Here is a 27088-nt window from a genome sequence, read left to right as displayed (position 1 = left end):
AAACCCCACTGTCACTTCTCACTTTTCTGGTAAGTTCAAGGTCAGTGTCTAGCTATTTTCAGCTCATCTCTTCTTGATCCATGCAGAGAAATGACAAGGTAACGTGATTTGGGGTCAGCTGTATTACAGGAACTGTTACATAAACGGAGAAAGTGAAAATCAATCCTAGCTGACAGTGACTTCGGGATAATCAGCGCTCACTGGATGCCTCTGTCAGTTCGCCTACATCAAACACCGTGTGACTTCTGTCAGATCTTTTTAATAAAACTATATTCTCACTTTCAGCAACCTAAATACATGTTCCACTGGAACTGAATTTTTTAGACTACTTTAGCCCTCTAGATTTGTAAACTATCCCGGTATTTCCTTGAAACAGCTCATGAATGATACCTGTCATTCCATGGTTTGTTATTGACCTGAGATGAAAGGTGTTACTGTGAAACATGCCACCCTTTGGGTGATCTAGGTGAGCCCTCCTACAGACGGCCGCATCTTCTGCCTTGAACTCAGCACCACAATCTCAACACCATTTCCCAAATCATCCTCAGCTCTCACTCTTCTCTCCTCCTCGGTAACAGGACACTTAATCAATCATTTCTTATTGGGAGAGTAGCTTTCTTGCTCCATTCTAGTTGTTCATTGTTGCTTTCCTCTTTACCTTTGTATTTTCCACTAGTTCATTTCCTCCTCATATGGAATTGGAAGCAGTATTTGACAAGATATTCCATGTTAGAGGCATTCTTGCTGACAGCACCTGATCTGTCAGTCTTGAGAAGCAGCTATTTTATCCCACCCACCTTGTGGTCCCTTGAAATTGTGAGGCACGCAGTACTCAACTGAAGTACAATTTACCATAATATTAGCTGTCAGTAAATTCAAAGACGGAACTCCTAAAGCTATAAAATGGATTAGAAGCAATTTAAAAAAAAATTAACAAACTAGAGTAAGAGTATACTGTCAACAAACAAATGCTCCATCATAGGACTGTAATTTGGAATTTTAATTACCCCTCTGCTCTGTAACAAAACAATGTCTGAACTGGCAGCGATTTGAATCTCTCACAGGTCATTGAGCATTCTAGTTAATTACTCTATGAATAGCCTGTTTTTCTCCCCTCTGGAAACACGTTTCTAATGGCAGTCAAGGTCTGACAAATGTGTCATCTACATAATTAGCTAGGAAGCAACACAAAACATTAAACATGCTTTGTGCCGACAACTATCAAAACATTTCATTTGTTGTCAATTATTCATTACTTTGTAGGTTCTGAAGGGGTTGTTATTATGGAAATAAGTCCAGATGCTAACAAGGTTAGAGTTTTGGATTCAAATTAGTAATCAGAGGACTAACTTTTAAAAAAATGTATCTCATGTACATTCAGCACCATGTTCAATCAGTAGGAGATTATAAACAAATTTTGCTATGCTCAGGTTAAGATGGAAACGGCACAGCCACATATGTGGATGTAAGAGCCCTAGCTCTTTCTTTGAAGTATGGACTCTTCACTGTCATCATAAACTTTCTGAACCTCTTGGCAAGTCCAATTTGTGCTTGGTAAATAGAGTTAAAGATTTTCACAGCATGAGATGGCAAAGGGTGGCAAGGACAAGGAAAGAAATCTCCAGTGGTTTTTGAATCTTCTTCTCCCCTGGGGCACATTGTGTAAAAGTCAAAATTCTAGCTGACAAACTTTTTCATCTGTTCTACAGCAAGTCTGCAAAATACCTTAGAAAACCATTGAATTTCATGCTTGTTTGTTGCTGTTTCTAAAATCTTGTTTCTTTTATTATTCTAATATTGTATAAAAAGCACTGTCTTGAAAGCAGTACTCCTAATGTATATAGAAAATATTAAAAAATCTCAACAAAACTGCCATCTCAGTGGTAAAGAAAATTGCAGTGGAAGACACATTATTGTGTAGTCATATCAGAGGCTTGGATCTTTGGAGAGTCTCACTCCACTGTCCTCCAGCTTTTCGTTATAAACCAAAATGGCTTACAAATGTCATCCACAATAGTCCAATAAAGATTAGGAACAAAACACTGTCCTTACATTGATGAGATAAGAAAGATTTAACTGAAGAATGCAGTGTATAAGAACAGTTCATAAGGCTTGTTCTTGAATCAGAAAAATAGAATTTAAATTATATTTGTGTGTGTCTAGAATTTAATTGAGATGATCAGTTTATTTTCTACATAATGTTTGGTCAGATGCCTATACTACAGAGCTAGACAAAAGGAAAAGAAAGAAAAGAAATTCTATCAGGGAAATCAAGACAACCCGTTATCTACATGGTGTGCAAAATATGTCAGGAAATAATTCTACCCTGAGCGCTGAGAATGTCCAGTTAATAAAAAAAGATCAGCCACTCGCTACGAGAACATAATTGTCTGTATCTATGTTTTTCAAAGCAAAAATACAGACAAATCTTACACTAAATAGGACACATTAAAATAAGCTTTAATAATCTTTATGCAGAAGGAAACTAATCCATTTTCAGATCATACGATCCACAGCAATAAAAGGAAATCATCAAACTAAAAACAATTTTAGAAATGGCTGCAGACTCTCATTTAATTAACATGCAACAGATCATATATTTATGAGGAAGTCAAAATATTTAGGAATCCTATAATCCTGTAAGCCTTAATGTGGTATAAAAACAACAAATAAATGCAAAGTGTTACTGTTACACATGCCTGCCTGATCAATGGTTTTCACATATTGATCTATAAATGGAGTTGACAGTCTGTGTTGGCTGCACATTTTCCAAGCAGCGCTATTTTTGCACAAAACCAATACGGGCAATTACCTTTGTTTGAGATGCCAAGTCTTATCAATTCAATGTGATTTAGTGTCATTTTAATTAAATATCAGAATCCACTTCAGGACAATTTATACAAACAAAGCCTCAAACCTAACTATAAGCTTGATTTGAAGTAAACATGGACAAGCCCTACAATCTCATAATATTTCTTAAAACTCTACTAAACAGAAGGTTTATATTTTAGTAGCAATTTTATGTCTGCCTTTTGGCTAGCCACAACTTTGGCAAGTATCCGATAATCACAGAAGTAAGAAACAAAAGAAAATTGTTTCCTCTTTTCTTCTGATAATATATTTTAAAAGTGAACAAACAGTCTGTTAATGGAAGTAAAAGGAATCTTGTATGTTCACAGTTAAAAATGGCTCCACCTAAGTCTTTATCTGAACACCAATTAAAAAAAAATATTTTCCTGTTCATGATGGCCATGAATGAAGTAATGCCCTTCTGTGGGGTTTACAAGATGGAAACGGTGAATATTCATACACGTTGTTGCTTAAGACACTAGCATTAAATGCTGAAACTACTCTCGCCTGCAAATCATATGTCTGCAGTTTCCTGATTCGGGCTATTTAAACTCCTCATTAATATCTATTCTAAACTGTGTATTAGGCAGGAGCATCTCTCTTATAAATAACATCAAAGCCACATTAAACCTTCTGCAATCACTATTTGCTGAATTGCACATTCGTCTTTTTGGTCCTTAAACAGGCACAGTTCACTTGCCCCCATCTACCGGTCCTCAGCTGTCTGATTTTCTGTTTAGCACATTCTAGTAAATAAGCTGTCTACCTTTACGAGGTCTCACTCTGTTGCTCAGGTTGGGACAACAAATCGCTGAGACCAAACACCGTACTTTCCCCACCAAAGGGAGCTCTCCAGATCTCTCTCTCAGATGGGCGGTTTTCTTGCAAACCACTTCCCCCTCTCGAAACTGCCCACCTCTCCAACATTTCCCAGGTGAAAAAGTAACCTCTTTGAATTTTGAAAAGGCATTGATTTTATTAACCGAATTTTAGAATGATTATTTGATGTCTAACGAAAATGATGCACATCACCAATAAAATACTAATGGAGGATTCATATCTGTTTTACTGAGATGCTTTCCTGTAACATTTAGGTTATCAAAATTTCTAATTTAACAAGTAAATTCACCTATGTTTGCATAGCTTAGGGTTGGATAAATGTTTATATTGACATTTCGTAGTACTCCTCAATTAAGATACTAAGAATCAAAGCTTTTACATTTACAGTAGAATTTTGTATTATGTTCTAAGTTAAGAGTCACATTAAAAACATTTTAATTGAACAAAATTTATGAGAGGAATTTATGAATTTATGAGAAAATTACAGAATTGATTTGACCCTAGAAAATTTTTTATCATTTTTGTAATGAATTAAGTCATGATGAATGTAATATCAGATCCTTGTGTTATTATATAGTCCAGTAAGTCATATTAGATTTGCATAATTGTTATACTAGTGAACAAGTAGTATGCATATGCCATATATATTAAGTAGGATGCATGACATATGTATGATCTCTAAATACTTTTGATTTTTCTCTGTAGAGACTACATGTATGCGCTTCTGTTACAGCAAACCCTACTGCATGTGAATTTGTGCACACATTTTTAGTACCCATCACTTCCCACCTCTAAATTCAAAATCTTCCCCTTGACCTCACCCCACCACCCAACTTCTGAAAAATCAAGTTCTTAGTTTAGCTTGAGCAGATAACTTTAACAGGCTTGTTTGAATAAATATGCCAAAATACTTTACATTCTGTCAGTATCTAGTCAGAAAATTGTGCATGGAAAAAAGAGATGAAAAGAACTGAGACAGAAAGAAAATTAGTGCCATGGCAAGCTTTCAATACAGTATCTCTGAGCCAAGTTTTCTCAGTGAAATGACACATCCTCACTAAAATACCCCTTTTATATAATTATGCACTGAGCACACATAACCAAAAGTAACTTTTATTTTTGTTCCTTATCGAGGAATACATATTGCCCAGGCTAAGAATGCGGAAACAAAAGCTGGAATAATTATAGCTAATTTAACTTTGGAAAACTCTTATTCTCCAGCAGTCCAGCATACAACCCCCCAAACTAAAGTTATGTAACAAGGTAATATCAACAATGAGAAACTGCATGATAAAATCCTGCCCAAAAGTGAAAAATGCTAATTTTGTCTCATTTAGCAGCTGGATACAGAAATGCTCATTAGTTTTAAGAGGGTTAATCCTTTTAACTTTTGCATATTGATATGCCAATTATGCCTAATTGTACAAGAGGCATCAGTCAAGGTAATAGTGCATAAACACATGAAAGTTATTAAGTACATCCCAACATGTAATAAAGTAGGTGTTAATTGGTAGCTGAGTTCTGCGGGCTATTGAGGTGGATAATTCATTGAGAGATGGATCACTTGTAATTTCTCTCCATAATTCCTTTTGCAGTCTCATGCTGTGATGTTTTCATGCTTGTCAAAAACAACTGCGGCATAGTGCCTTTTGTTAAACACAGCCAATAAAATATGTTAGGCATCATTAAATATACTTAACTTTTAAACTTTTTCAAAGGTACAGTTCTTACCGATAATACATTATAGAGATTCCAATACTTTACTCTAACCACTGTCTCAAGTTCATAGTTGATGAACATTTTAGCTAGTTTAAAAGCAAAGTCAGGCTGGCCGTGTTGTACCTCCCAGGAGACAATACTTTTAAATGAGAAAGTAAATAAAGGAAAATGCATATCTCATTAGTTACTTTATCTAAGGATGTAGTTCTCACTCCCCAAATATAATCACTGGCTTCCTCATGCTAAATTTGTCTACAACACCTGAGGAAAGAATGATTAAAATCACATATTTCTCAAGCTCCTAAGATTGCTGTGGGTTAATTTTTTGAGTGAAAAATGGGGAATAAATGCAATTGGTAACATGCTATTCAGCAAGTTTATCTCATTTAATAACTCAGTTAGGAAGCTGAATATTTCATAGGCCCCCATGATATTAACAGAACACTCAATTAATAGCTCACATGTTTCTGCAGAGTGACTGGAACTCAGCCTGTCCCCAGCTAACCTATTTCTCCCTGCTCTTGCTCTCACTGTGAGAAACAAAATAGATCTGGGCTCCAAAAGAGTGGCTAACATTACATAAATAATTTTGTAACATCCTATGGCCTCAGCTGCAAGTTACCACCATTATGGAAGAAAATTAAACAGAGGAGACTCATCGCAATCAGTGGGTTTAGTGGCTCAGGATGCATGCAGGGCCAGCGACACAATTGGCAGTAGAGTTCATCTCTAACTATTTTATTTCAAATCTTCCTAATGATACATTATCGAGACAAAATGGCTTCCTTTCCAAACCTTAAATAGCCACAGCATTTCAATCCTTTAAGCCCACTCCAAATCAAATCATAATTTCCAGTATCGTATATTATAGGGAGATTTTAAGGAAGAGATTTTCACATTTTTTTTTAAGATTTTTTTTTCCTCAATTCATTCTTAGCTAATTTTAGCCTCTGGCTTTTCAAAGTGATGTACTGTATTTGGAAGTACAAACACCACATGCTAGCATAACCTCATTATTTTTATGACACTGAAGCATGATAGTAGAGGCCCTTAAAATGAGTCAAAGGTGCTCTTCAGTCTAGCTCCAAATCCACTTTATCACTCTGGATTAAGCCCAGCTCTTCTCTTGCAACTGGGGATATTATTATGACTATAAATACACAAGATAAAATGCATTACAAAAACAGTTTTCTCATGCACATTAGGAAAACAAATAAAACAAGACTAATTAGCCTTTTTTTTTTTTTTTTTTTTTTTTTTTTTCACAATTCTGCATGACAACGAACTTGGGATATTTGGAATATTTGACTTACAGGTTCATTGACCTTCCCAACATCGGTGAGGATCATGGATTTACTTTGGCTGAGCCTGTCATGGTGGCTGTTGGCATTTTTGATTCTCATTTGCACAGCTCCTGTGCCTTGGCGGGTAGAATTCAGTGTTTCCAAAGAAGTATCAGAATTTGTAGATTTCTGCATATTATAGTGCTATCCTGAGAAAATATAAAATACATTATGTTATTCTAAACATATGCTTTTCCATGAAAAACTCTTCATGGAGTGTCCCTATTAATCATCAAGATATTAAAAGTTGATAAACAAGAGTCTTCACTTCTCTCAGTGGTGAAGAAAAAAGTAGTTCCTTTGTAAGTTATTTTGTCAGTTGGGGCCTTTATATGTGGATAGCACTGTACATAACATAGGATTTCAGAAGTTTATAGGTAGCACAATGATAGACTGTGATTCTTAATTCCATTAAAAAACTCCTAACAGCAATGAGATACAGTTTTCCTTATATAGAAATGATGTTGCCAACCAATCGTCTTGAGGATATGTGCTTTTTTATGCACAACTTCATTGGTCTATTACCCACTTTACCCCTACATGCTACCATCAGCACCCTTTCTTGGTGAACAAAAATCTCTATGAATAAGGTCAAATTTAAGTAAGAAAAATTGATGTCAGAGCAAAACAGACCCCAGAGTCCCTACCTCCACTCACAATAGCCACAGGGGGAAATTAAAATTCCTTCATCCACTGCCATCTGCCAACTGAACTAGATTTGCTAGCTTAGTTGGACATCATATTTATAAAGAATATGAAGAAAAAAATCAGCACCATTTATTTTAATAGAAGGAGTCTGATTTAGGCAAGAAAATTTAGTATGGCCACACTTTAAAGGAGCAGCAATGAGAAAAAATAGAATTTGGAGGGAGAAAACAAAGAGAACTAAACTGTGGCAGCACCAGAGGGCGGACTGGTAGAGCTTTAGCTGAGCCCCTCATCCATAATCCTCTCCAAATGCCCCTCCCCAAAAGTTCCTCAAGTGAACATAGCATCTCATTACAAACAGAATGGTTACAATACAAACACATTTTCTTATTTTCTGGAAACAGCCCTCTTCCTGACTGATTCTTGTCTCCAAGTCTAACCTAATAGACATCCTATAGGGGGCACCGAGCACTGTATACAGTGAACAAAACTGTGACTAGTCAGTTATGGGAGTGAATATAATCCAAAAGAAGAATCATGTTTTAAGGAGGCAAGTGTATAGCTACCCCCATGTTTGTTGGACAATGAGGCTAGAATCATTCATTCTAATGGCCAAGCAGGCAGACACTAAGATGAATAGGAAAGGAAACATTTTGAAAGCAGGAAAAATGTTAGTTTACAATAAATCCTAGTAAGGTAATTAAACTACAACTTAGAAAAGAAGCTAATAGTATCTACTGTGTGCTAAGCAATGTGCTCAATGGTTGATTCTCAAAAAATTCCTATAAAATAGCCATTAAACCTATATTTTATATAGAAAAAAATGAGGATCAGAGAGACTCACAATGTTTCCAGTAAAACAGGCAGACAGAAAGAGGTGGAGGAGCAGTTATTTTAATCCCAAAAGAAGACCCATATGTACATCAATAGGTGAATAGGTAGACACATTTTGGTTTACCCAATGAAAACAATAAACAATAAAAAGGAACAGACTATTGATGCATAAAACCACATGGATGAATTGCAAATTTATTCTGCTGAGTGAAAGAAGCCGAAAAAAAGAAGAGGAAGAGGAAGAGGAGGAGGAGGAGGAAGATGAAGACGAAGACGAAGACGAAGAATAAGAAGGAGAAGGAGAAGGAGAAGGAGAAGGAGAAGGAAAAGAAGATTTATTGGTATATTTCATTTATATAATATTCTCAAAAATGCAAACTAAGGTATGCTAACAGAAAGCTGATCAGTAATTCCTTAGGGAAAGGATAGAGGCAAGTATGGATCACATTAGATATGAACAAACTTTTGGCGATGACGGATATGTCTGTTACCTTGATTGTCGTAATGGTTTCATAGGCATTTACACATATTAAAAATGAACAAATTGTGTACGTTAAACAATTGCATTTTGTGATTCTTCAGTTATAACTCACAAAGATGTTTATAGAAAAGTTGTTTTAGTAATTGCTTAGTCAATTTATTTTGCTCTTATTTTCCTTTCTATGTGCTTACATGAGTAATGTATTATTCAAAAGTATCTAATTGAGAATGCAAGAGTTTTTTCAATACATATGAAATAAAAATTTGAAGTACATATTAAGAAGAAAATCGTATATTTTCTAGAAAAATCGTTTCTCCTTTGAGTGCATTCAAGTGTTGATTTCCCACATTATTCAGCAGATTCAAACTCTAAGGACAGTGTGTTTGTAATATTGGTGGATGAAATCACTCAGGCTGAAGCCACTCTCTTCTGGTCAAGAGCATCTAGCCACAGTGTTTACATAGCCCAACCATGCACCATTTATAGGACATGTTGTTTCCTCAGAAGCTGCACAAATTTCAGTGTCAAATCAAAATTTGCATTCCTATATTGATTTCACAATCAAACCATAAATTGCCTCTTGATGTGCTACTGTCAAAAGGCTGGATTCCTTACAAAGCCTTTTATCTGGCTTCCCCACCTCTGTTTTCTTGGGGATAGGTTGTGGAAAATATTTTCAAGATTTTCCTTTCTCAGATCTTTCCATCAGGCTGATCTCTCTCCCTACCACAATGTTAATGTTATTTCTCTTAATTTGCTCACTGTCTCCTCTCCAGTCCTCACTTCCTTTTCCATCTGACCCTGCCGTTACATTTTGTTGACACCCTCTCCACTCAGTTTGTTCTCTTTATTCTGCTTCCCACGTACTTTGTTCTGCAAGGTCATTGATTTGATACTACTTCATAATTCTTCTTCTATTGTTAAATCTTTGGGTATTTATAATTTTGCAGACCACTATGTTGCTCTGGGGAGACAGAGCAAAATGACACAAAACCTCGTCTTAAAGATTCCTATCAACAGAAGACATACATATACCCCTTCAACCCTTATTGAGATTCTCCTAAGTGGCAGGCACCATTTTAGAGACCAGAGATAATCTTTGTTTACCAAGTGCCTTGGAGTTTGGTGAGGGCAATAGAGAAACAATCAATAATTACTGAGAATAGGGCCGTGCCCAGGTGGGGAGAGGAGCAATGGCATTAAACTCAGGTGGAAGTGGGAGGTGAAGAGAGAGTAAGCCTGCAAGAGAAGATCAGATCACACCAGAGCTAAGTCAGTTTAGGCTGGACATTTCTGGCAAAGGATTCAGCAATGCAAAGGTGTACAGATACCTGGGATATTATAAGGTAGGTGTTGAAATATGTCATGAAGGGAACATAAAGTACCAGGGAGGTTCAAAGAAAGAAAGAAACAATGGATTTCATAGAGAACATGGCATTTGACCTCTCTGTGGGGATAGCTGATCATCTTGCTTATCTTTCATCTGGCTGAATGATTGACTGAGAGTCTCATCGCTTCTAATCCAACCAGTACCAGAGAGGCTGGTATTCTAGACACTCTGAAGAAGAGAATATGTGTTGTCCTGGACATACATAACACACAGTGTTTTTTGTGAATGAATTGAGAATGGAGATCAATTAAGAGGGAAGCAGAGCCCTGCTGCAGGACAGAAGGAGGACGGTTGAGGATGGAAATCTAACAGGATGATAACGACAGCTGTGTCAGTGGCTGTGGGACCTGTAACCGCTGTACTTGTGGGTTCAGAGATGATTTCCTTTCATTCATCCCATTAGGAGCCTCTCATTCCAAGCAGACAGAGTTCTTTCTAGGCCATATTTTGCAAGTTGTTTTGGGGTCCCACATAGAGCCCTTTCTTTATTCCCTTTCAACTCCCCGGTTTCCCCCTGCCTACATCCTAACAGTTTTTTCTCTAGTAGACACCCTATAATCCTTTCATATTTCAGCTGCCAGAGCACCCACTGCAGCATTCACTTAGGCTTAATCTAAATACAGAGTCAAAATTTATAAAAATTTCCATCATCCATTCTTCCCTACCTATGAATCACTTAGATGCATATGGGAGGGGGATAATTAGACTAGCTAATACAATATTATACCAGTCAGACCTTCCCTTAACTCTCAAGGAAGCATTTAACTGAATCTCAAACTGGAAACTCTTCTGGCTACATGAAAGAACTGTCTTAGAGTAGAAGAGCATTGATCAGTCCACTCTATTTATGCCCTTACATAAATTCAGGGGCGGTAGGATCTGTGACTGGGGATGGGACATTAACATTGCATTCTAGAAAATGGTACCTCCTAGAGCTTTATGATGCAATGTCCCCGCCACGGTGGTCTTATTTTTTAGCCTTTATGAAATAAGGTTCTAGGGAAGAAACTCCATTGCAAAGCCTGCTCAACATTGACTCAAAAGAAACCCTCACACCCCAGAGTCCATATTGACTTGGCTTTCAGAACCTAGGAGTGGTTGTCCTTACAGGAATATCTGTATTAATTGCAGGGTGTTCTCTGAAAGAGAATGCAGAACTCCAGTTTTGTGAGTCTTTCTGCATTATTATTCCAAAAATATTCACAGGGATGTTAAATTATATTCTATTGTTCCACCCATGTTTTCAATCCTCACTGACCCTCAATTTTCTAAATTTAGTAGATTGTAAAATCAATAATATTTGCTTATGCTTATTTCTATGTAATTTAGTAACATCAGGCTTATTAACTTCAAGTCATATGAAGTTTAAGTTTTGCTTGATCTGTGTGCCTCTTCAGTATTCCCCTTGTTCTTCCTAGAACGTGTCACCCACTCATGTCATCATCATTATCGTTACTATTAAGTTTTGTTAGAGAAAACATTGATGCCTTATGTGTTTATGTTCTTACAGGAGGCATACAGAGCACTGGTGAATAACTAATGAAAATATTGAAGAACTGGCTCATTTTGCGTGTGTTTGAGCTATCCATTGATTTTACTAAACTCTCCAAATAAATATCCCTGAGTTAGAAATTGAAATGTAAATCACTTAAGACTGGCTTCACTATTTCTCTAGACTTCCTGATTTTACATGTACTAACAGAAGAGCAAGAATACCTTGTGATATTGCACTAGTTCTCCTTTCAATCCTGCTTAAAAACAGGAAGCAGTAATGAGAATGCACTTCATAAGAGCAACATGAACTTTGGCTCTGCTCAACCTACGTGGTTTGATGGTGTCCTGGGCTTCTGGGCTTGATTTCCCTACTCATACTGCAAATAGGAGTGAACATGATATTTCATCTAATCATAAATTTCATACCTGCTCTCCCAATTATTTGTTGCATTCTGTTAACTACACTAAGGCTCAGCAGCCTGCCCTTTTGAGTTAGAATGTGTATTTTTGACATCTCTTTCACATCAACAGCATTAAAAGTAAAACTATATTAAGAAATTTTTGAGCTGGGAAAAACTGGATAGGCACTATGACATAATCTTTATGCTGCTGAACAGAGAAAATGTAGGCTTGGGTATACTGAACATCATCCCCAAGGTGTCACATCCTGTTCAGAATAACTCTAGGACGGCACTAAGGGCCCACACCACCCGGCATCCTTGATTTTGCCATAGACCCCCAAATCAAGTGGACCTTGTGTATGGAAAGAAAAGGTAACAAGAAATGTAAAGAACATCTGGCAGATAAAATGATCATAGCATAGCCACATTAGGTATATATCATGCAAGTCTTTCTATTTAATCTTTCGTAAATGTTCCTGTGCTTCCTGACAAGATAATAAAGACTTAAATGTTTGTTGAATGTATAAATGTAAAACAAATATGGAACCTAGTATATACCAGTGTATGTAGCCTGGCAAAGCATTGTCAATAAGAAAATGTCTTTGACCAAGTTTGTTACTTTAAAAATGTGTAACTCACCCTTGCTAATATTTGTTAGAGTAAATAAACCATGGATATTTTATTATAAGTTAGAGGCAGAAAGAAACAATGTTTCTTATGCCTTCTGAGGACAGTATTAAAGTATGCTTGGAGATTCATATAATTTTTTAGTGTGAAAAACACCATATTTCTATTTCCCAATAGCCCTATGTCTTCTTCTTGTTAAAAAATGACCAAATTTATCACAATCTTAGAATTTGCAGGGATTTTTGCTTTGAGAATAGCCTTTCTTGAGTTTCAGATTTTGTTAGGTACTTGATATTTTCCCTAAAAGAAGGATGCTTCTGCAAGACACACGTTATCACTGAGTTTTGTGAGTAAAATCTCAGAGGAAAGCAATGGCCATACACTCAGGGAATTCCTATTTCATGAGTGTAAGCCTGGGTTTTCACTCTGTGGCAAGGGAGCTGTGTATTTAGCACATCCACCACAAGGAGCCAAGGTCCCCTCTGCCTAAACATGCACAAACTTTCTGTGGTGACATGACCCCATTCCCTTCTCTGCGTGTACGAGAGGAGCTGTTTCTCCAGGTCTGCTAAGAGCTCATGGCAACTCCACAGACAAATAGTATTTCTCCGAGAAATTCATTTCTATCCCCTAGAAAGGTCTTATGTTGATCTGTGATAGAACAAGTCTGTTCCCCTGTGGAAATGACTTGTGGTCGTGGTAGCTCCAGTAATGTGTGCCACAACCTTGGCGTCACACTTTCCTGACAGGTCAGTAATTAACTCTCATTGCAATTGTTTGTTGTCTCCACCACAGCAGCCATTTACCAAAATAACGTTTTAATTTCAGTTTCCTTCCAGTTCACTTTCCTTTTGTTTTCTCCCTGTGGCTTCTACATCTCTATTAAGTCTAATTTCCCCGACCGCTTCTGTAAGCTGAGAGAGTGCAATAAAACTCAGTTTCAAAAAATGTAGAATATAATGAGAAAGGAAGATCACAGTAAAGGAATGTGGCCATAGCCACCCCGTCGGGTAACATTGTCTTTGACTGGGCAGGTGTTATATATAGGGAATGTTATAATAAGATTTTGCATTTATTTAACTTATAGCAGGGAATCTGGAGTATTTGCTGCATTCACTGACAAAGTCTGACAAGTCTGCTGCATGGTAAATTGTAATACAGTTATTATCACTGCACATGGCCATCTTAAATGGTGAAAATGTCAAGTAAAATATATTTTGAAAGTAGAATAAGTGTGTGGTAGGCAACCTTGATCTTTCTTAGCTCTTAGCCTTTCAAACTCCATCCTGTTGGAAACAAAGCAGCTGATTTTACACTTCAAATATTTATTGAGCCTCTACTCTGAGACATAGACTTTGCCACATCCCACGGGTTCTGCAAAGTTATTAAGCACCGTGCAGTAGAGTTAAGCACAAGCATGCTTGCCTACCATGAAGTCTGATCCGAGTGCAATGGAGAATGGGACTGGAGACGATTTTAGGGTGGAGATGATGTTAGACCTGGATGCTGTATGATAAACAGGACTCTGAAAGGCAGAGAGGGGATATCAAGAGCAGTGCAGGTTGAGATCACAAGATTTAAGGAAAACAGAAGTGAACATCCACACAAGATGATACAATGTTGGTGGCTAAGTAGGAAATCTATGGTTGATTAAAGCTGCATTAGGAGAACCTGTCTATTTTTATTAAAGAATTGGGATTTTGTCTTACAGATCCTGGGGAAATTTGATGATTTTGTTTAAGGTATAACCCCTTTCTAAGATACTTGATGAAAATAAATCCACAAGTAAGAATCCTTGACCCCTGAGGCCGCAAAATAAATACATAACATGCTCTTGGGATGCTTCTTAATTAACTTTAAATCAGAATAAATATTACAGTATCTATTTGTAAACATTAATCTTACGAAAACAGCACCCTGTGATCTGGAAAAAATATTCCAGAATTTTAGGTACCTCACTTTGAACATCTAGGTACAAGTTCAATGCTTCTGGTCACCGAACAAATGAAAAGAAAGGTAAAGACTTAACAGGAATCACTAAACAAAGCATTGAAAGAAAAGGTTTCTAGGGTGCGATTGCATCTAATTAAAGAGATATAAGGAAAATAAAGTTAAGATTAGTGGAACTGCGTCTGAGTTTCCCTCTGTTGATCAGGCAGGTAGTAAAAAAATTGAAACACAAATAGGAAGAAAATGCCTGCGCCATTGTAATTACATTTAGGGAGCATAAGAAATTTTATAAAATGGCAATCTTCTTAGATACAGATGAGAGCCATAAGGGGCATAAGTAATGCAATCTTCTCTCTGTTTCCTCTGTCAGTTTTGACCTAATCTAGCAAGAAATGCTGAGCGATTTTCCGCCTCTTGCGTACAAGTATCAATTAAGGGAAAACAGGGTGACTATCTTAGGGCACTGATGATGAAATGTCACTTAAAGAGAAAATATCAGCTCTAGAACAAGTTGCTCAGCAGCCACAGCGTTAGGAAACACTGGGGAAACAAACGGAGTCCTAGATCCTCGCTGGGACAGGCTACTTCTCTAATCTTTGTTGGGAGAGTATCAAGGGCAAAAAGTACATTTTAACCTGTGATTGTCTCAGTTTCCTGGGATTTCCTGTTCCGTAGTGTTTCTTTCTTAAATTGCTTGACTCAGTTGCAAAGTCTTTTTATCAGACAGATTAAATCTAATCACCCATTGGTTGCAGTTACGCCGGGCTATCTCTATCTTGGCCTGCCCAGGGTTCAAATATGTGGAAGTTGCACAATGCATAATTAGTACTCGACAGTAATTAACAGTAATCAGTAATTGACAGCACTCAAATATGGTTGACATTTGTTTTATTTAGCAAATTTGCTGTTGTATCTATTCATCTTTCCCTAATGCTCATCTCCAAACTCTGAATTTATTAGATTGAATTTCAATGCCAAAAGGGCATGTCTAATGATGGGACACTAATGTCATCGTCTATTGTTGTGAAGGACAATGACTATATCATTAAAATAAAAGTTTTCAGAGTATTTCCTTTAATGCATTTAAAAATCAGTTCCCTCTTGCTCAATTATTTATGAGTAAAATACATTTTAAATAGCTTGTGTGTATGTGTGTGTGTGCATGCCTATGTTTGGATATAAAGTTCAACAAATTGTCACAAACTGAACACATTCTTGTAATTACAGCCGAGCCAAGAAACACAATATTATCAGCACTCCAGAATCCCCCCAAAGCTCTGTTCCACTCACTACCCATCTGACCCCACTAAGGCTAATCATTCTTCTGTCTTCTGAGTTTTGCCTATTTCTGAACTTTATGTCAATGAAAACCTAAAGAGTCTACTTTTTCTTGCTGGGCTTATTTCACTCAAACTTTTATTTGTAAAGATGATTGCTATGCAATATTCTTTTGTGAAGTGCCTGTTCAATACTTTTGCTTGTTTTTTAAATCAGGTTGTTTGTCATTGTCTTACTGATTTATAGAAGTTTTTTATATATTATAACCACAAGTATATTTTTAATATATTTGTTGCAATAACTATCTTTTCCCACTTGTGGGTTGCTTTTTCCCTCTCTTGGTGCATATTTTCATTAATGGAGGTCCTTAATTTTAATATTGCTTAACTTATTATTTATTTCCTTTTATGATTAGTACTTTTTATTGCCCTCTTAAGAGGCCCTTGCCTAATTCAAGGCAACAAAGACTATTCCCATGATTTCCTCTAAATGAGTTGTTGTTTCAACTTTTATCTATTTTTAGAACTATGATTCATCTGGAAATAATGTTTGTGTTTGGTGTGAGACATATATATATACACACACACATATATATATATTGTATATGGAAAGAAAGATATATATTATACATAAAATATATATTATATATATACACATATACACACAGACACACATACCCCTACACATATATAAATTGGAAGGACCTGTTATCTCTCCTGAAAGGACCAGGAACTGGCTTTTCATCTGAAGTGACCAGTTGCTGGAGAGCTCTCCTAGCCACACGTGATGAAGAAAAGTTCAGTTTGAAAGGTGCTGAGAGTGTCAAGCAATTACATAGATCTGTGGTCACAATCTAGGTAAATATTGGCAACTGGGGATACAAGTTGAATAGGAAGAGTTATACAACAGGTGAGTAGAAACAGTCATTGACAATCTGAGGGGGGGATACTGAGAAGTTCAGATTTGTGGATTGTTATCAACTAGGAGGTTTGTTGCTAGGTGGCACAGTTCTCAATTCCGGTTATTTGTTCAGGTCTAGCTCAATTACCCACAAAGGAGATTGGCAATAGAAAGGTAGAACCTCAAACCTAGCAAGAGAGTGAGGCAATGAACGACCAGGTTACCAGCAAAGGAAGTTGTGGTCAAGGACAAAGCAAATGCCCAGTGAGGAAGAGGTGACCCACTGAAGCGCTGGGACGTGTAAATAAGGTGGGAATGCACTTGATTTGTACATCACAAGCCCAGACCAAAAGATGAGATCACTCATTATAATTTATTGTTGAATCCACAAAACCCCATTCCACTAGAATTAAAGATTGTCTGTATTAAGGTAATGTTTCACCTGAGAGTAAGGGTCAGAAATAACTCAACCAGTTCCGAATGTGCACATGCTTCTGGTAGTGATAAGAAAGAGAGCTATAAAGTAGTAATTCTCAATGGTCAATGTGTGAAGCTTATTAAATATGCAGACTTAATGGAAACTTCCACAGATATTCCCATTTAAGGAGAATGAGGAAGAGGCTGAGAAACTGCATATTTGGTCATAATCCCTAAGGGATTCAGCTGCACTCCTTTTAAAAGTTATTTTATAAAGGGTTATATAAGTTATTTTTAAATTTTATATGTGCATTATTCTAAAATGGTTACTCATTACTATAGTGTCTCCTCAGTTTTACAGTCCATTGCTGCTATCTTCATTTGTTCATATTACTGCTCTAATTAATTTTCCTGGGAATGAAAGTTCACTTTAGAATATGCTGGTGAGGGGGAGGGGTATGGTCCATAGTTGGGAATAGGGAGAGATAAATGAGTAGGTAGCTAAGTAGGTAAGTAAATAGATACATAGACACATAGGTGCATGAAAATGATGCTGTAAATATTCTATTTAAGACTAATTAAAATATGGTACTTTGTCAACCAGACCAACATTCAGTCATAAATACTGCTGGAAAATAAAGTGTTTTGCATAAAAGAAATACCCAAAGAGATCCTAGGCAATCTGGGTCAATGCACAACTTTGAGTGTAAGAGTGCTTTTTTACTTTTTATCTGCTTATGTATATTATGAACTTGGTAAATGTGAGTAAAATAACATCGATTTCAGCACTTAAAAAAATAGTTCATAAAAGGAATGCTTGTACACTGTTGGTGGGAGTGTAAATTAGTTTAACCCTTGTAAAAGACAGCATGGCGATTTCTCAAAGAACTAAAGACAGAAATACTGTCCAACCCAGCAAACCCATTACTGGGTATATACCCAAAGGAATATAAATCGTCCCTTTATGCATGAGTGTATTCATTGAGGCACTAGTCACAGAATCAAAGACACAGAATTAACCTAAATGCCAATCAATGATATACTGGATAAGAAAATGTGTTGTGGTACATATATACTAACTATATAGCCATAACAATAATGAGATCATGTCCTTTGCAGATTCCTGGATAGAAATGGAGGCCATTATCCTTAGCAAATTAACACAGGAGCAGAAAACCAAATACTGAATGTTCTCACTTGTAAGTGGGAGCTAAATGATGAGAAGTCATGGACACATAGAGGAGAACAACACATATTGGGGCCTACTGGAGGTTGGAGGGTGGGAGGAGGGAGATGATAAGGAAAAATAAATAATGGGTACTAGGCTTAATAACAGGGTGACTAAATAATCTGTATAGCAAACCCCCATGACACAAGTTTATCTATGCAACAAACCTTCACATATATCCCTGAACTTAAATAAAAGTTAAAACTTTAGTGTATGGGAATGCCCATTCAATTTCAGTTCCATTGCTTTCTGCAGTAGGTTCTGCATAGAATGACTTAGCATGTACTCTTATTACTGTGCAGTTAGTTCCAGTCTCTTAATGGCTTTCTATTTCTTTTTCCAGAGGTGGATGATTTAGCCCTGAGATGGTTCAAGTAATTGTCTGAGGGAGGGAAAAAAAAAAAAAAAAAAAAAAAAAATTTCTCTTGGTTAAAAACCAAACGAGCTTTGGTGGAGAAAAAAAAAAAAAATTCCACAAAATACTATATCCTCAGGCTTCCTTTCAAGAAGCCAAGATGATCAAAATAGTGAAAAAATATTTGCCAGTTCACATTACTTAAATTGAAAATTTTTACTGAGTTTTTCAATCCTTGTCTTTGATGATAAGAGATACAATATACTATGTTCATTGTACACCTTAAAATGTATCCTCTTCTTTCTAGGATGAGTAACTGAAGGTTCTCTTCATGCCTTTGGTCTCTCGAAGTGCTTCAATTGTCTTTTCAGGAACCTTAATCTAGGAGTTATTTGGGGGGCTAGATACTCCACTTAAACAAGTTTAATTTGTTTTTCCTTCCTCAAAGTATAGTTGCCAGGCCTCTCCCCACAAGGTGAGAGGCAGAGGAGGAGATGGTTACATATGTGATATAACTAATAGGTTCCAGTTAATTGGGTGCTACTGCAATTCGAATTACTGTAGCCAAATTTCTGTCTAAATTTAGGTGCTTCACAAAGTGAAATACAGGATTTTTGCTTGGACACATTAAAGTAAAAAATGCATAAATATTTAGAGTACTAAATGGTTGGGAGAATTATCCATTTAATTTAAAAATTATTGAATATTTTTCCTCTCCATCTTGTTTTATTTACTTATATCCTTTTTTATAACCACGTCTGAAACAGAGAATCTAATCTATTAAAGGAGAAAACGTGTGATGAAATGGGTTATGCAACCAAGCCCCAGCTACATTTCCCCATCTTGTGCACTCACTGGTGGGTTTCTTGTGTGTGTGTTTGTGTGTGTGTGTGTGAGCATGCACACATGTATGTGAATTTAAATGGCTACCACTGTTATTATCACAACACAAGGTATGCAAACCTCTCTTTCATCTCCCTTACAACAGTACATCCACACATTCTGATCCATACCCTGCATCATGTCATTCAAAAATAACAGTCGATGCAAAGATAAATGTATTTGCTATTACTTAGTCAAGTTAAACTTTTAGAGACATCTTTTAATGATTTTTTTTTTAAATGCTTTGGGGAGGGTTGGCAGCAGAAGAAAGTTTGTTCTTTCAAGTTAGGAAAATGAGCCCAGCCATGCAAGCTAGACAGACACAACAAGGACCTAAATGAAGAAGCTATACATAAATGGATGTTTTTTTTTCACAGAATAATCTAATGCTCTAGTCAGTCTCTAAACATTTATTAGGATTTATTGCATATACAGAAGTTATTTGGAGGACTCCAGTTCTCTCTAATCATTACCCTCTGCTCCTGCTTTTTTAGGAGCAGCTATAAATTCAAGGAGAGGTGGAAAATCGGCAGACTGCCAACCAAATTCAACCCACAGACATATGTTGTTGGGCCTGAACAATGTTTTGGAATGTTTTGAATCAATTTCCAATTGAAAAATGAGGGTTGTTACTTTTAAAAAACAGAAAAGGATGTCTATATGTCTTCTCTTGAAAATTCATAAAATGTGGCAAACTGATCCAGGTATGTATGGTAAGAGACAGCTCTTGGTGGACAGCTTCTACATCCTTCAGACAAGGCGTCATATAGACATCCTCTTCTCTACAGGTCCTCTGCTACCCATTTATCTTGTATAGATATCCCGACTGGCCTGGAGATGTTCCTGACTGTGACTCGTAGTGTCAATCACCCCTAGGAACATTGCTCCTCTGATGTATGGGTTGAATGGTGATCGCGCTGCATATTAAGTCAATATTATTTTTAGTATTTCATTATTTTTAAATCTAAGCTGGTAATATTGCAAATGAAGAGCAGAACCAGGAGACTGCATTTGCATTCGCAGTTGTACTACAGCTTTAGAAAGAGGATCATCAAACATTAGCATTACTTCATTTATTCTTACAATTTTCTCAACATGACATTAGTTACAACGAGTAGGATATTGTGCTGTGCTCTTTGTTCTTGCTAAGCAAGTTCCCCTTTTCCTCCCTCTCTTTTTTCTGCCTTCTTTACTGTTTCTATTCTATTTAGGCAGATAATTACATCCTGCTTTATATTTGGTTTCTGTTCTCTATTTGAGCTGTGTGTCTCTTCTGCCCAAATTGACTGTGGGGTCCTTAAAGTCAGACACCATATTTGTCAGTGTTGTTGCTCTGTATTGTACTTAGGACATTATAGACATTTGGTCCCATGCCTTGCTCTCATTAATTCAATGCCCTAATACCAATTGCTTTCAGAATTAGGATTGAAATTGGTATATTCATCCAGCACTGTCTGAAATTCCCTGCCTTGAACTCCCACAGGCCATAAGCATTTCCAGTATGTTCAAGTTTGCCACCATGATTAGAATGGCTGTGACTCCAAGTCCCAAGTGTTGTTGGATTCCTGTGTTTTCTGCTTACCTCTCCACATCTAAAGCTGCCAGATGCATGCATGATACAGCTCATCATGGTCAGGAGAAGTCAGATCACTGCATTTCACCTTCCCCCACCCCTGCCCCAGGATGTGTACACTCTGCACATCTGCCATGCTGACTGGTCTCCAGATTTTTGTCAAGCTGGTTTCCCACCCTGAACCTGCTGCCCACTTGCTAATCCCCTTTGCTAATGCCAGACTTCAAACCTAAAGCTCAGTGCCAGCTGGCCATAGGATACAGATACAGCAGGCTCTTTGTGGACAGCACCACGGCTGCTTGTCTCCCCAGCATTTTGTCGGCACATGGATTCCCCTCTGTCACCCTTGCTCTCAGGGTAGATGCACTAATATGAATTGCTTTCAAAACTAGGACTGAGTTGGGATATTCACTCAACCTACGTATATGGAATCCTGAGTTGGTTTCCCCAAAGGAAAATGAAACAAAAGAAAGAAAGAAAAAAAAAAAAAGACGAAAGACTTCTTAACTGGGTTAGCAACGTACACTCTGGACTTCCTAGTTTCCTTTTATATGTTTATATGTTCTTCTCAGATTCGTTTTTCTAGGACCCTAGTAGATCTGTCTTGTGGACCATCTACCTTATCGCCTTACCACTCCATGAAAAAAATTAGATTTAAAATAAAAGTGCACCAAGAGAATTCTACTTTCTTTTCTCTCCTTGTGTCTGCCGTTTTTCTTTGCTTCATTTTCATTTCAGGCCTAAGAGTCAACGGCCTACCTGTTTTTGAATTGTTTTACGTGATAAATGTTGATTCTTCATAATTAAAGGGTATTTTTGGTGAGGGCACATCTTGAGCTGCTTGAAGGAAAATTTCCATATCAACCAAAAATTGGTAAACAAACAAGAAAAGAGTTATCTCTTCTTCCCTTTGCCCACACAGCTATGCTATACTCCCCCACACAGCTGTATTGAGAAAATGAAACTAATAGCAAGAAATTGCTTTTGATGAGTTTCATAATTTTATCATAATACTTAGAATCGAAATAAACCAAAATTATCCTAGGTTGATTTTTACATCATAGTGAAGAAAAAAAAAAGTCACTCTTTGATTCAAGACCTGCTAAAACAATTCCTAATGCTACTCTTACCACCACATTTAACCTTTGTAAAGTGATTTGCTATTTGCCTCCTGCAGGGTAAACATTTTTAAATACATCATTTTATTTTTTTTCTTTGGGAGGAATCTCACCATTTTACAGATGAGCCAACTCAGACTCAGAAAGATTAAGTAACTTGCCCAAAATAATATATAGTATCTAGCAAGTGGTAGGGCTCGGAGTTGAATTTTATTTTTTCTGACTTCCCAGCCTGTGCTTTTAATACCTATTCTATCTCTGTAAGAAAGAAAACAGTTCTGGACTAGAATTTGAGAAAAAGTATGTTTTAATGGTTATACCTGAAATGTATTCTAACCCTTCCGTGTCCTCCCACAATTCAATTTCTCCATGCTTCATTGCCTTTTTCTGTGAAGTCTACTAAAAACTCCCACTTTCTCATTGACTTTCTAGAATTATCAAGTAAAATAACGTATGCAAAATGACTTTTAAAACTGTAAATAGAATACAAATAGATGATAGACATTCTTACTTGTATTACTCGAACCCAACTATCACCATAAAGCCTTAAAATACATTCATAAGAAGCAAAATAAAGAGGCAAGAGAAATAGCAATATAAAAGCATGAGACTCTTTTGCCATAATCTAGATAAGACTCAACAGATGACCAATTAGTGACCATGACAATATGTGCAAATGGATAGAAAGAAATAAATGCTGCTTGAATATGGCAATTGATTGGATGTATGGAATTAGTGATATGAAATACATGATATGAATATCATGTCACTTAATAATAAATATGACTTCAGGAGTAGAGATGTAATCGAAATTGGAAGGAAGATGACAATAACCCTTGGGAGAGGCCATGGAGTTAATGCGGGACATAATCAGTTTAACCTGCTGATGGGACATCATAGGGGAAGTATCAAGTGACAATTAGAAATAAGGGAAAATTTTGACAGAGACACCAAGGCTAAAGATAGAAATTTAAGGACCGTATTTCAGGGATGAAATTGAAATCATAAGAATGTCAAAAGAGAGGCCAAAAACAAGATGGTTTACAGCCCTGGCATCCATTAGAAATATAATATGAGCCACACATGTAGTTTAAAAATTTCCTGTAGCCACATTGGAAAAGTTAAATGAGACAGGTGAAATTAATTTTAATAACTTTATTTAGCCCAATACTTCAAAATGTAATCAATTGGATATGTAATCAATTGAGCATGATTAAATGCCAAAATATTAATGAAATATTTTACATTTTCTTTATTTGTACGATGTCTTCAAAATCTGGTGTTTATTTTACACTTAATTCATACTAGCCCTTCTTCAAGTGCTCAATAGTCACCTGTGGCTAGTTGCTACCACATTGGATAGGTGGATCTAAGAAGGAACTTTTGAGAATTGAAGGGTCAGGGGAGACATAGAGAGTCTAGGGAGAGAGCGGCGCGGCGCGTGGCTCAAGGCCGTAATCCCCAAGCACCTTTGGGAGCCGAGAGGGGGATCACGGGAGGTCAGGGAGATCGAGACCATCCTGGCTTAATACGTGAAACCCTGTTCTACTTAAAAAATACAAAAAAACTAGCGGGCGACGAGCGGCGCCTGTCAGTAACCAGCTACTCGGGAGGCTGAAGAGGGAGAATGGCGTAAAACCGCGGGAAGGCGAGCTTGCATTGAGCTGAGATCCCGGGCACTTGCACTCCAGCGCGGGTGGCAGAGCAAGACGTCCGGTCTCAAAAAAAAAAGAAAAAAAAAAAAAAAAAAAAAACAAAAAGAAAAAAAAAAAAAAAAAAAAAAGAAACTCCAGAGAAGAGAAGACCAGAAAAAGAGAAATAGGAAAGACACCTGCAGTATGGCAAAAACCAAGGCAAAAGAACGTTTTCTTCCTCACATGTTTTACAGTGCCTCTGCATAGGCAATATATGCAGAGAAGAAACAACAGGTTTCCTACAGATGGCATTGTTTTAGACATCAAAGTTGGATTCTTTTAGAGCCTTTTAGACTCTAGGGCCTCATGAATAAAGTTCAGCAATGCTTAACTGCTAACACTTAACAGGATTCAAAATTACAGCATGGCATACTGAAAATAACATGGACTTTGCATTATGCAGATCTATCTACAAATCACGACCCAGCCTACCAAATAGCTTTGTAAATTTGTGTATTTAATCTCTTAACCTTAGCTTCCTTATCTTTAAAATGGGGATACAAACCCCTTTACATGATTTTTGTGGTTACCAAACACAATTAGGTATGTAAAATTCTTGTCCCATAGTCTACACAGAATAAGTCATAGCTATGATGATAATTATTAAGAATCTCACTCTAATAATTTATATTGATGAATTTCTCAAGCAACTGTAAACATCTTGAGAATAAGGTAATATTGTCTTGTTTTGGTAACACTATAGTACTTACCACAGTGCTTCAGACACCACTGAGGTAATCACCATATATTTTTTTCTTTAATGTTCTACTTTAGGAGAACCATCAAAGTATGAAGAGGTGGTATTATACAGAAGCTCAGATTACTTGATTTCCCCAGTGCATTTAGCAGAGAGCTGAATTTGGGTTCCATTGCTCAGTTTTTAGTCTTTAAAATTCCAACATGAAATTAACTAAAGCAGAAAGATAAATGAACAGAAACAGAAGTTTCTCTTGACTCAGCACCCAATTTCCTGAGCATTCTACCTTCCATAGCTCTTTTAAAAAGATGTCCTGTTTTGACTCTTTTAGGAAATGGATTTAAAGTGAACATAAAATTAGTCAATTTTAATACCACAGTTTAGTAAAATTGCTTAAAATTTAAATACTTAGAGGTAGTTGCTGTTTCTCATCAGTTTATGACAATATATTTTCAGCTGGTGGGTTATTTGTTTCATTTTTCAGAAGCATATAATGGATACAGAATTCTAACCCAACCCTTCATCACTGCCAACTTACTAAAACTATACCATATCTATAGTACATATAGTGTCATTTATTTGAAATATATTTCTAGCTTCTCTTCTCCCAAATACCCTATTTTATAGAGCAGGAAAAGTCACACATCTCCAGATGGTCTTCCTTGATTCTATAGCCCAAAGTCAATCTTTAGGGCATGCATCCTTTCACTAAACAAATATTTATTGATGTTATCATATGCCTACCCTTTGTTCTAGGTTCTAGGCATTTAGTAGTAAAAAGACAGGCAAGGTCAATCCTCTCATGGACCATTCTAAGGTGAAAATAGCTACTAAACACTGAAAAATAAGAATAAATACATATCCAAACTAATATAAAGGAAAACAAAAGCAGAGTAATGATATAAAGAGGGCCTTGGAGGAGATTGAATTTAATTTGAAGTATAATAGAAAATAATTAGGAATATTATAGTAGAAGAGTTTGCATGGTTGAAGTCTTAAAAAGGCCACTCTGTCTATCCTTGGACAATGACTATTGTGGGGAAGACAGAAGCAGGGAGGAGACTCAGGAGAATTCTGCAGTAACAGCAATGGAAGTGGAAAGAAGTGATTGAATTCAGGATATTCTGATGTACCTATACCTCTTGCTTAATGTCTAATGCATTCCCATGAAATACAAAGCTATTCAATAAGAGCCTAAGATTTCCAATAATCACTTCTAAGTACAAAAATACATCAAAAGAACCACAAAAAGCTTCAAGTACATCACAGCAACAATTTGAAAGAAAACAAATTGAAAATAAAATGTAATATAAAAGAAGTTTTTATGTATTACATTTCCTTTTTTCCATATCTTTTCTTCACTAATATTTTAAGGATTGCGAGACTTATGGGTTTTGTGCCCTCAAAGTATACTTAATAATATATCACAGCACAGGAGTCACCTGGGGGGCCCAAAAATAAAGCCTGATTAAAAGGTTGTAAACATTGCCACCTCTTCAACCTTCTTGAATTAATTCAAACATGTACAAACCAACATTGTTTCATATGCTTCTTGATATTCTCTCTAACCTGAAACCAGAGAGTAAATTGGTGTGTGTGCTTTTGTCTAAAGTTTGATGTTCATCCAAGTGTCACATTGTGCTGTATTCACTTAGCAAGATTTTGAGAAAAGTCATTCTATCAGCAACCAAAATATCAAAAGTAAAAGAACTATTAGCCTGAAAAAAAAAAAAAAAAAAAAAGATACAACACCTTAAGGACCATTATGGAGAAAAGTCATGTGAACAGTATAATGAAAACTAAATTTAAATTTTACAGGCTCTATTTATTGCTGATAAATTAGATGAAACTTTGGGTAGGAAGTAGTAGGGAAGGAGTCGAATCAGGGGGTAATTCTTAGACTCTTGTCCTGAAAAGAAAGATGAATATAGTGTCATTAACTAAGGTGGAGACAAAAGGTAAAGAAGCAAGTTGGGTCGGGGACAGGTGGGCAGTAATTAGGAGATTTACTTTGAGTACTGTATACTCATTTTGATGTCTCTATGTGACATTCAAGTGAAGATGATGAATGGGCAATTGTATTTATAGTTTTACTGCTAAGAGAAAAGGTTTGGTCTTGAAATCTAATTAGTATATCAATAACGTTTAAGGTCATGAAACTAAATAAAATCACAAAGTAATAAACCTAGAAGACAAGTAGAAATCCAAAGACTGATCTCAGGACATTCCAACATTTAGAGAGCTGGATGATGAGGTAGTGTTAGCAAAAGACACAGAAAGAGCATTCAGGTAGTTTGGAGGAAAACTGGAAGAAAAACATTTCTCAGAAGTCAAATGAAAAGAGGGTTTCTTTTTTTTTTTTTTTTTTT

The 27088-nt window shown here is 36.5% G+C and overlaps 1 protein-coding gene across 1 annotated transcript in view; it reads right to left on the bottom strand.

The window, feature by feature from the left end:
- The window catches only part of LOC108539968 (rho GTPase-activating protein 15), a 438320-nt gene that overhangs the window by 400186 nt on the left and 11046 nt on the right, over positions 1-27088 (bottom strand). Inside the window, exon 2 of the mRNA XM_017888935.1 lies at positions 6723-6901. Within this exon, the coding sequence (XP_017744424.1) occupies positions 6723-6887 (165 nt within the window). The 5' untranslated portion in view covers positions 6888-6901. The remainder of the gene's footprint in view (positions 1-6722; positions 6902-27088) is intronic.

Source organism: Rhinopithecus bieti, unplaced genomic scaffold, assembly GCF_001698545.2.
Source record: "Rhinopithecus bieti isolate Rb0 unplaced genomic scaffold, ASM169854v2 scaffold_17743, whole genome shotgun sequence".
NCBI classification, from domain to species: domain Eukaryota; kingdom Metazoa; phylum Chordata; class Mammalia; order Primates; family Cercopithecidae; genus Rhinopithecus; species Rhinopithecus bieti.
Note: the sequence above shows the minus strand (reverse complement) of the source record. Positions and strands in the feature narration are given on the sequence as shown.